Source organism: Nicotiana attenuata, unplaced genomic scaffold (genome assembly GCF_001879085.1).
Source record: "Nicotiana attenuata strain UT unplaced genomic scaffold, NIATTr2, whole genome shotgun sequence".
NCBI lineage: Eukaryota > Viridiplantae > Streptophyta > Magnoliopsida > Solanales > Solanaceae > Nicotiana > Nicotiana attenuata.
Window position 1 is genome coordinate 291,333 of NW_017670934.1, and position 11,294 is coordinate 302,626.

At 38.0% G+C, this 11,294-nt stretch overlaps 1 protein-coding gene across 3 annotated transcripts; it reads left to right on the top strand.

The window, feature by feature from the left end:
- Nucleotides 1-638: 638 nt before the first annotated feature.
- LOC109244604 lies at nt 639-6,085 on the top strand. 3 transcript variants are annotated; one of them, XM_019411724.1, is made up of 4 exons: nt 639-789; nt 2,271-2,546; nt 3,643-3,822; nt 5,227-6,085. In XM_019411724.1, the coding sequence occupies exons 2-4, from the start codon at nt 2,304-2,306 to the stop codon at nt 5,854-5,856; spliced, it is 1,053 nt and encodes a 350-aa protein (XP_019267269.1). In that variant the 5' UTR covers nt 639-789; nt 2,271-2,303; the 3' UTR covers nt 5,857-6,085. The 3 variants fall into 3 exon arrangements, with proteins under 3 accessions (XP_019267269.1, XP_019267267.1, XP_019267268.1); XM_019411722.1 differs by having other exon boundaries at nt 640-789; nt 5,221-6,085; XM_019411723.1 differs by lacking the exon at nt 639-789 and adding an exon at nt 1,251-1,610 and having other exon boundaries at nt 5,221-6,085.
- The last annotated feature ends 5,209 nt before the right edge of the window (nt 6,086-11,294 follow it).

The following is an 11,294-nucleotide window of genomic DNA, read 5'->3' on the forward strand; positions in this document are numbered from 1 at the left end:
TACACAAAAGTCAAACTCCGCTAAACTCTTACAACTTAAGCTTCCAACCTTAGGACTAGATGTCCCAATTCACACCAGAACCTCCCCGAAATCAATCCAACCATCCCGACTAGTCACGTAACCATAAATGAACATAGAAGAGGCAATAAATAGGAGAACGAGGCTACAATACACAAAACGACCGGCCAGATCGTTATAAATTTTCTTATAAATTACAAGAAGCGTTTCATATCAAAGTTATTTTTCTCTATAAATAGTTATTGTTCATGGCTCTATCAAGGCACTCGTGACGAATAGATGAAATACATTTAAGTTCAAAAATATAATTCAAAATCAAGTTTTTATGCTCTTGAATCAAAATAAAGTCAAGCTCACCAAAATAGTTTAAATTCCTATTGGAAAGAATGGAGATTAGATTTTAATATTAAATCAAATAGTATTTATTATATTTGTTTTCTCAATTTTATGATCTTATATATTTTCTTAACGCAAATTTGTTGTTAGAATGTGAGTAGTAGCATGAATTCAAAATGTCAGGTGCAACGTAACACCTCTGACCAGTCTTGGAGGAGGTGACATCAGTTTGTAAAGATGGCGGCGCTCTTCATTATCCATTCAAAGATTTGTAGACCTTTTTTTAAGATAACGTGTCAGTCTCTGGGGGATGGACGTGTCAACAGCCCACTTCTTCCTTTTGGCTGCGACCCCACTCTGGAAAAAGATCTTTGCTCAGACCCTTCCGTCTTCCAGCTTCCGCATTCTGCTTCCAAAATCCCCATCGCTCACAAAGTAAACTCTTTTAAACTCTGCTAAACTGCAAATTAGTTATGTGCTTCGTTGTTACATTCAGTGGTGTGTGTGTATTTATTTAATTATTTATTTATTTATTTATTTTATCTGAGTTTATATGTTTTGGTCTCGGGTGGTGAGTGGGAGGGTCTTGGACCTCTTGGTTTCAAGGCTTGATATTTTGACTGTCTTAAGTGTGTCTTCATTTCTAGAAAGAAGTGCATTGTCATTCACTCTTTTCCCCTTATTTTTAGAGATTTTTGTGAGGAGCTTTTCAGTATGTAAGGCTTTTCTAGTTTGGTGTGATAGGAAATGGAGCGTGGAAAATGTTCCTATTATATGTTTTCCAGCTTTTATACACTTTCAAGAAACAGTTCACAATAATATGGAAAAGACTATCACTGTTTTATCAATGGGGACTTCTCTCTTATCATAAGTATCACTGTTTCATCCCTTTTTAGGCTTCGGAAAAGAGTCCCTTTAGAGTATAAGGTATTGCCCTAGTACTAGATTTAGAGTCATCATGTATACGGTTGTGTCATTAATTAGGAAATTTTCAATACTCGCCCATCATGCACCTTATAGTGTTAGTAAATCAGTGCTTCATCATACTAAAAATTTGATATTAAAAGAGTATCGTTAAGATTAATTTCAATTTTTGCACTAATTAATGATAGTTTAATTTACTTCCTAACTTGCATCTGTTGATTATAGTGAGAAAAAACAAAGTTACATCTTATAGTGTAGTTGGAGAGGTGGACTGGAACAATGATGACGGCTGTAAAGTTAAGAAAATGAAATTCTCTGTCAGTCTCGAGGAGGTTAGTCATAACTCATACTATCAAAGAAGCTTCCATTATTAACAGACATTTTGTAGTGATCGAAGACATATCTATAGTAAAATTACGCTGAATTTACTCAATATGGAAAGATGAATTAGTGTTGAATATTAGTTCTGATTCACCTGGTCTCAAGTTACCTGGTAATTTCCATTGTTATTTAAACTGTATGAAAAATGTGGGAGAAATTCTCTGCCTTACTCCCATATAGTCTCCGTAGCAAATCATATTGGTCGATTCTGTTCAATGATCGAATTATCAAGATAACTCTAGAAGATATTTAGCTAGCTAGGTCTCGATCTGAAAAAATAAACCATGGTTTCACTGGTTTTACTACACTGGACATTTTCAGAGATGACTGAACTGATTGGGCAGTGGCAAGTCTGCAACTGTTCTATTTCCTCTTGCATTATAACTAAGGATAAATGCCTTTTAGTTTTGTTGCTCCCAAGTTTGAGGAACCGGTTTTCCCAATAACTGTGGTATATTTTTCTATGTTGTGGTTCAGTATTATTGCCTTATACGAGAAAGTTCTAAGTTTTTGTCAAATATATCTGGTGCACTCTTATTGAAAGCTGTAATTTGTTCAGTCTGTGAATTTACATCTCTACCAGGATTTTGAGGACTTGAACGTTTATGCAGATGGCGTTTATTTGACTAGTTTGGGAAGTATAGATGGGACTGTTTCTTGAATTGGTCAACACTGTTATGATCGTGCTGATCAAGCCTTTGTCACTGCTCAAGTTCACTTGCTTCTTTGGTGTGAGAACGATATGCATTGTTATCCAAACCTGGACAGAGCTGCTGAGAGCTGCTATGGGTTTTCATGCCAGCTTACTCTGGAGACTGATAATTTGGGCTATTGCTATTCTGTCCCTGCCAATACGAAGTTTAACTGCTCTACAGAGGGAAAGGATGGTCAGTTTCATTTTGCAAAAATTTCTTGTGTTTCCTTCTAACATTTTAGTTTTTGAGATGTTGCTGAAACATGTTTTTTTTCTTCCATTTTGTATGTTTTATTTATCCTGCTGCTTCCTTCCTCAGATTCTGGTCCGCCTCTTGTTAGTAAAAGACACATAACAAACATATGTATGGATCCGATTTGTGTATATATAACCCTGTTACGCTTGTTTCCTTGTTAATTGTTTTTGATTGGAGACCCTCAGTGTTTCTCCTCTGGGGGCTTCTAGTGGAGACCTGAAGGCTCTTTTTTTTTTAATTGTTCTGGATTTCATAGTTTTTCAAGGATGCTTTTATAATTAAAAAATAGCGTTCTGAAATTTGATGCTTGAATTTTAATGTCAAAATCATTTATAAGGCCCACTTGATAATGCTGTCATTAATTTTTCTTCCTCGGTACCGAAGCTTCTAAATGGAGAGATCTGCAAGCTGGAATTGTGTTAGCAGAAGAAATCTGAAGGAAGAGGAGTAGGGGTGTTGACAAGATACTTTAGTTAGACCTTTTGTGGAGGGGAACCATAACCTTTTCTACCATAGAGGATCGGTTCTGCTTTTCCTTTTAGTTAGACCTTGCACGTAGTCCTGCATATTCTCTTAGATTTCACAGGCAGCTGTAATTTCACCTGCTGTCTTCATGGAATGATTTCTCAAGTGAAAGAGTCATGTTTAAGTACTTTAGTATCATTACGGCACTTCTGTCATATTCCCCATTGAACCAAAACTTTAATGCCACATTAACTTTGAAATTCTCTGCCGTGTTAGTAGTTGAAAGCTACTACTTTCTTCCCTATAAAGATCTGTTGCATTCAAATCGGCAGGTTCTTCATTCAGACCTTGGCAGTAAAAAACTTTTAGTTTATTAGGATATTACGGGATGCAAGAAGAATCACCTATAATGGCTGTCTTACTATACTCTCTTTATATCTAGCTTTTCCTTTTCGTTTAGTATCACATATATCTAGTTAATGATATGTGTTAAATGCATACTCTTCATTTTGAGGAGTTATGGTATGACTTGATTTTCTCAACTGACATGAGTAGAATACATGTGCAGCTGGAAATGCATCTTCAGCAAATGCAGACAGAGATAGAGAACCTTGTATGGGAAAGGAAGGAACATAAGAAGAGACTGCAGGTAGCCATCAAAGATAAAAAGATAATGCAGGTCATGTTAGCAGAACTTGAGGATGAACATGATGAGGCGATACTCAAAATTGAGCAATTGGAGGGCCAGGTTGATATATCTTTTCCAATTTTCTTTGTCAATTGGAGGGCCAGGTTAATATTCTATCAAGGAAGTGTAACATTTGATTTAACTTAGGAAGGAGAGGAGCTGAATAGACAAAGAGTTTACATGATCACTGCTTCCCTCTATGAATTAGAGATTCGTTTTGAATCTGTGTCTTTCAGGGCATTGGATGAATAATGGATGTTTAGAAATATAGGGACCAAGAATGAGAACAAAGAGCAATGTGATTATGGTGACCATTCAGCATTCTGTTAATGGGTGCTGGGTCGATAGTTAATTTAGAGGAAAAAGGCAGAAGGAAGGATAATAGTCTATGAATAGGCGTGTTCGTTGTGTTTTGCACGCTTAATTTTCTGAGTTGCACCTTATCCTCTTATGTTTTACGACATACCCAACCTATTTATTTCTTTACAAAACCATAAAAGAATTCGTTTTGTTAAAAAAAAGCCTTCCATTTCTAGACTTAAAGGGCAAGTAAGAGGCAAAATAGGATGGGGAATATTAGAAGAAACTTCCATAGACGTGCATTTTTCACAAAATACCATCAGCAATATATAGTTGTTAAAAAGCTAGAACTTAACCAAAAGCCACAAGTACATGCTTCAAGGGCTCATATTTCCCTCCTTGTTCTTGCTTTCACATCATATTGCGTCTGAAAAGTCCTGAATAGCATTTTGTTTCATTATTCTTCACCAAACATTCCTGTTTGCATAGTTGTGTCCTTGACGTTGATTTCTCATCCGTTTCTTATGAATATCAATTATACCACGGTAACCTAGAAAAATTACGTATCGGGTATTTAAATCTTACAGCTATTCAATTGCCCTTGGAAGTGTTCAGGACCCAGACTCAAGTTGACTAAAGTTAATAGTAAGGGATGTCAATAAAGGCAGGGACGCCTTAAGTGAAGCTTTAACTGCCCATCTACCACTGTTTGCTGATTTTGCTCGTGCATTTGATTGAAATCATGATAGTGCAGCTTTTACACTACTAAACTTTAATTTATTGTCAGAACTCACAAAGTTACTTCTTTCTTTTCATTATTGAGTCAATGCAAACTGAGTTTGGGGTAGCTGCTGGATGTCCATCCCCTTAAGGTGGATGAGTTGGGATTCGTTTCTTAAGTGCTGTTTACCCTGCAATTCTGTGGGTGATGGGTGGAGGTCACACTTTTGGTTTTGAATAACCTTTTTATGTTCAGATCTTTATTTCTTGCTACTTGAGAAATGTTGGACTTATTAAGAGAGACATTGAGGTAGATTGATCACTGAAAATAGGTAGCTTCAAAATCTGTTATAATGGTCCTCTGAGTTCCAATTTTTCCTCTGCTCTTGATAATGCAACTTTTGAGACAGGAAAGACTGAACTTTGTATTTGATATAGCTGCAGGATCTGAAAGCACAAAATCAACGGTTGAATGAAAGTCATGGTAAAGCACTTTGGGACCACAGAGACCATGTTTATATAGGCAATGGCCAAATATTGCATGGCGACGGCAATGCAATTCCATCTTGGAGATCAAGTGGCATGGACAGTATGACCATTGACCACGAAAGAATGCAAGAAGCCCTGGAAGACAAAAGCAAAAGTGAAACTACGTTAAACCATGATTTTATGGGAGCTAGATCATGTCAATATGTCAACCCATGTACTCCAACCACCTCCGAGGATGTTGACGCAAGTAATGTGTTACACCAACAAAGGGAGCTAGCTTTTACACGGACCCTTTTTAGTGCAATATTGTCACTTTTAGTTGGAACGATCGTATGGAAAGCTGAAGATGGATGCATGCCTCTTGTCCTCGCGCTATTTACTGTCGTTGGCATGTCCTTGTGGAGTGTTGTCCAGTTTTTCTCAACCATCAAGAACAGACCCGCATCTGATGCAGTTGCTCTCTTAAGTTTTAACTGGTTTTTACTCGGAACGCTAACATATCCCACGTTGCCAAGGATCACTCCTGTATTTGCACCAGCTTTATGGAGCCTCTCTGACAGGGCTGTGGAGTTGCTTGGTTTCTAATCCTAAGCATACATTACACTGCTACGTTCCCTTTTCTGGGACTCTGTGTTTTTGTTCTTGCAGCTCGTACGGTAAACTTTTACATTAATCTTAGTTCTTTCTTTGGTTTGTATTATGAAAATCTTCTGGAATGCTCTGGCACTCGGAAGAGCTTGGTTTTGCTTCAACAGTTGTACAATATCTGTCTTTGGCAAAGCATAAATGTAATATTGGAGTAATAGTTAACTGACGCGACTATCTTACCCCTTTGTAGGAGTGGCAAACGGGCGGGTCGGATCGGATATGGTTCGGGTCGAAAATGGGTAATGAAAAAACGGATCAATTATCCGACCCAACCCATATTTAATACGATAAAAAACGGGTTAACCGGCGGATAATATGGGTTACCCATATTATCCATGAGTTCTTGCATATGATCACTTTTAGGAGAATTTTTAATCTCCCTAACTTGAGAAACCCCCAATTTGAAGCTTTACAAATGTAAAAGTTAGATCCATTGGTTATCCATTAGTTATCCATTTTCTAAATGGATAATATGGTTCTTATCCATATTTGACCCGTTTTAAAAAGTTCATTATCCAACCCATTTTTTAGCGGATAATATGGGTGGTTAACTGATTCCTTTGAACCATTTTGCCACCCCTACCCCTTTGTATGGACGTCAAATGACTATATAAATTACCTCTATTTGTGTGGCTCGTACGGGGTGCGCTATGGTAAAAGTTTACCTGCCATGTTTGTACTAAACCATGTAATTAAGGTGAAAATATGTATTATTAAATAATTATGATTTAGTGATACTATGTATGTAAGACATTATGTAATCAGGGGCGGACATACGTGGAGAGGTGGGGGTCACTGGCAGCATATAGGCTCGGGAAAGCCCATGTATATATTACGGTAAATACATCGAAGACCTCTATAATAATGTAATTGTGCCCCCACAAAACAAATACGTCCCATAGTAGCACTAGTTCAGCGGGCCGTTCGCTCACACAGTTTAATACTCCATATTTAGTAGTTAACTTGGTCTAATTCTTTTTAAATTCAAACATTATTTTAGTACTGTCACACCTCCTTTTTTACCCGAAAGGAATGTAAGGGAGTTTTTTCCAATTTAAGTGACAATCGAAGCGGGATTATTTATATCAAATTTAGAGTCGCCACTTGGGATAATTTATGGTGTCCCAAGTCACCTGTTTAAAATCCCGAATCGAGGAAGTTTGACTCTGTTTTACAGTCCGCGAAACACAGAAATCCGGGTAAAGAATTCTGTTAACCCGGGAGAAGATGTTAGGCATTGCCGGGTTCCGTGGTTTTAGCACGGTCGCTTTAATCATACTTGGCTTGATTAAATTGTTTAATTACATGTTTTAGAACCTATGTGTATTTACCTCTTTTAGTTAAGAAATTATCTTAAAACGGGTCACGCGCACGTGTACCCATTTGTTTGGCACGTCAAGAATCATGTCACGCGTACGTGTCCACAATTAATAACGTTTTGTTAATATTAAAGAAAGTTTAGTCGAAGTTGCGCGAACGCATACCCCGATTTTGTTTTTAAGATCGTAATTATGTCACGCGAACGTGTACACAATCACGATAATATATTAAATCGCGCCTAGAGCAAGCTACGAATATTTATGCTTATTTCTTAAAACTAATTTGCAATTTGATGTAAGGTTACTAATTATAAATGCATTGGGAAGATATGCTGAACTTTGATTATTTTGGAAAACAATTGGGCCAGCAGTAAGCCCACAAGGTTATTTGGTCAAAGAAATAACAGCACTGAAGCTGCTTGGGCTCGAAATTGAGCCCAGAAGTAACAAAATATCTTCACAGACCTTGCCAGGTCCGATCTTACCAGGGCTGTCTTATTATGGGCTAACATCAGGGCAGCAGTTTAACAGGAAAAAAAAAACCTCAACATTAAATCTCATTTTTTTTGTATTAACAGAAAACATAATGGATGATAATTGCTTAAGGAAATTGGGCTCGAAATTGAGCCCAAAAGTGAAAGAAGCCAAGGGCACGATCGGGCCTGATTTTAACCAGGCTGCTTCATATGGGCCAACACCAGGCCCAATTATTTTAACCAAAGAGCCTAATTAATGCTAAGGTTCCAACGAGGCCCGTTTACTCTAATGCACATATGGCAGAAATATTATGTAAATTCTGAAGATCAAAATACATAAACAACCATGATATGAGCCTTACTCCACTGTCATGCTATTTGTAATAACAATATGAACTTAAACATTAAATTACTCAATAATCACCATAATCTCAAATATGTAACAATTTTAACAATGTTGGAATTCTAGACAGTGAGCTGAATACATTCAGCAACCAAACAATGCACTTTTGAACATGTATAGCATACTGACCAGCATACTCTACCAATGAACTAATTTAAACATTCATACACTAAATATTACAACTAAGTCATAGACTTAACACCAGATCCAGAATGCTTAAACAAGGGTGAAAAGAAACTGTAAAGCTAAACAACTAGAAGAGATTGTAGGCAGAGAAAAAGATCTGAAGTTCAATTTCAAAACAACATGTTATAACTTCATTTCTTGTCACTCAAGGTTCATGAGGTACCTGGATACAGCAAAGAACAGAATGAAGTAAGAACTTCAGCAAGAAATAAGTAGAGGACAATAGCAAATTACAGCAGCACACAGCTTCAGCTTAATCCATACTCCAATTAGAAAACCAGAAATCCCAGAGAAAGTTTTCTAAGTTTTTTTTTTGATAAAAATCAAAAGAAAATAGAACCAGCTACCAATGAAATAGTAGCTGAACCTTTTTGAGTGTTTTTTAGGGTCTGAAAATTCTGCCTAATGAGTGAAGAAAAGGTTCTATTTATACTCTAAGAGGGTTGTTGTGTGCTCTCCAAGTCAGGGAATAATTTCCTTTGAAAGCAGCCTTCAAAAGCTTCTTTTTAACAGAATTGGACAACTGGCTGCTTCTAATTGGTTTCAGTATTTTGTACTGGCCAAATAGAGCCAGCTGCCCATGTTCTAGAAGCTTCCTAATGCCTTATCTGAAATTCTTGTACTTTCACTTTCCAATCGACCCCTCTAAATTCTGCTTATTACCCTTCCTACCCCCAAACCCTTTTTGCATTGAAATTAAAACAAACACAATTCCATGAACCCAACCCAGGGAACTCTGTGGTGGATTGAGGTAACTAGAAAGTGGCACCAAAATCTCTACCATTAACTTAATCATGCTAATAAATCAGTGGCTTTAAACATATAATTAAGTAATTAACGAAATAAAAGTGCAAAACTACAATTAATAAGTAACTATACTATTCTGATTAATCTTAAACCAAACAAACAAGATACACAAAAAATATGCTTTTAACAGACAACAATGTAAAGAAAACAGAAAGAAAATAAAATAAACATAAAAACAAAGTGAAGGCATGAATGAGGGATGTTGCTGAACATGGACGAATTTAAACAACTGCAACTAACATGCAAACTAATCTAACTAATGAACTATTAACAGAGGGGAGCGATACCTAAGTGCTCCAACGAATTGTTAGAAGAAAAGGATTTCCGGCAAGCTGGAGAAATTGCTACACACACACTGGCCGGATTTCTCCATGCGAGACAGTGTTGGTATGCAGCAAATAACTCCTACTGGCCGGATAAAAGAAACGAGGTGAGGCGAGGACAGACTAATGCGATCCAACAGAATTTGACCAAGGTTTTGTGGCCGTGAAATTATCAAAATTTGGGCAATTCTCAAAAGAAACTGACTAGCATAGGTTTCGATCCCAAACAGGCCAAAAATAAAGACAACTCAAACGAAAGGAAATTTTTACGTTTTTTGTGATTTCTATATTTAGATTTCATGGAGTTTGGGCATTTTTTTGGGAGAGTTAATGATGTATTTGGGCTGAGAGGAGGAAGGAGGTTGTAGGTTGTGAATTTGGGGCTATTTGGCGACGTGCCGCCGCCGTGAGGCGATTTCCGGCGGCGGAGGCGGTGAAGGGTTTGGGGGCGGCTAGGGTTTGGGGTTTGAAGAGACGGAGGGGAGGGGAATTGTCACGACCCGGATTTTTCACCCTTGGGAGTCGTGATGGCGCCTACTCGTGGAAGCTAGGCAAGCCGCGTATTGTAGAATTTCTAACTCATTTATTAGCCCTTTTTAACAATTTAAACTAACATATGATCAACAGTGAAACATTAACGATAAATAGAAACAAGCGGAAGACTTTATATGATAAATTAACCATAAAGAGTACGACTATGCCAACATACATCTCTACCCGGAATCCGGTGTCACAATATCACGGACTGTCAACGAATACTACATACAAACGTCTGAAAGAAAAGTACTGTCTGTCTCGGAAGTAGATGAAAACAGAATACATATAAGGATAGAAGAGAACGTCGGGCCTGCGGACGCCTGCATGACTACCTCGGGATCTCTAGCTGGACTGAAGGCAGCTACCCAATGCTACGGTCCAAAAGCTACCGCTCCGGGATCTGCACATAGTGCAGAGTGTAGTATCAGCACAACCGACTCCATGTGCTGGTAAGTGCCTGGCCTAACCCAGGCGAAGTAGTGACGAGGCTAGGACCAGACTACCAAATAAACCTTTGCAGTTATATAATATGCAACGAAAAATAAAACAGTAATAAACCAGTAAAGATGGGAGGCGGTACATGCTGCGGGGGAACATCAATACCAACAATAATTAAAGAGAAGGGCATAAGGAACAGTTTAGAATCTACAGCAAAGCAATGAAGAACTCGCAACCAATCTATAAACAATTCGTATTTTCTATTGTTGCGGCACAACCCGATCCAAAACATAATAACACTGTTGCGGCGTGCAACCCGATCCTTATCATTTATCACTGTTGCGGCGTGCAACCCGATCCATATCATTTATCACTGTTGCGGCGTGCAACCCGATCCATATCATTTATTACTGTTACGGCGTGCAACCCGATCCATATCATTTATCACTGTTGCGGCGTGCAACCCGATCCATATCATTTATTACTGTTGCGGCGTGCAACCTGATCCATATCATTTATTACTGTTGCGGCGTGCAACCCGATCCTTATCATTTATTACTGTTGCGGTGTGCAACCCGATCCATATCATTTATCACTGTTGCGGCGTGCAACCCGATCCACATATACAGTTCAATACCAATGCACAAGTAGAGTCCCGGCAAGGGATCAATAAAGAAACAACGCTATCCCGACAAGGGAATCGACAGTATAAGTAAATACATCCCGGCAAGGGAGAAACAGCTATAACCAAACTTGTTCCAACATCAAACTACCTCAACTAACACCACTCAATCATAAGTAATTTCCACGAGAATAATCAAAATCCTTGCTCAATACAGAGAATCATCAACTTAAGCATCTGTAGTATTATTTAAGAACACAACAA

What these genes read in the sequence shown, in the direction of transcription:
- LOC109244604 (XM_019411722.1), top strand. Translation starts at nt 2,304, where the DNA reads ATGGGACTGTTTCTTGAATTGGTCAACACTGTTATGATCGTGCTGATC. An exon ending in CTCTACAGAGGGAAAGGATG is followed by an intron (nt 2,547 to 3,642) that starts GTCAGTTTCATT and finishes ATACATGTGCAG; the next exon opens with CTGGAAATGCATCTTCAGCA. An exon ending in TTGAGCAATTGGAGGGCCAG is followed by an intron (nt 3,823 to 5,220) that starts GTTGATATATCT and finishes TATTTGATATAG; the next exon opens with CTGCAGGATCTGAAAGCACA.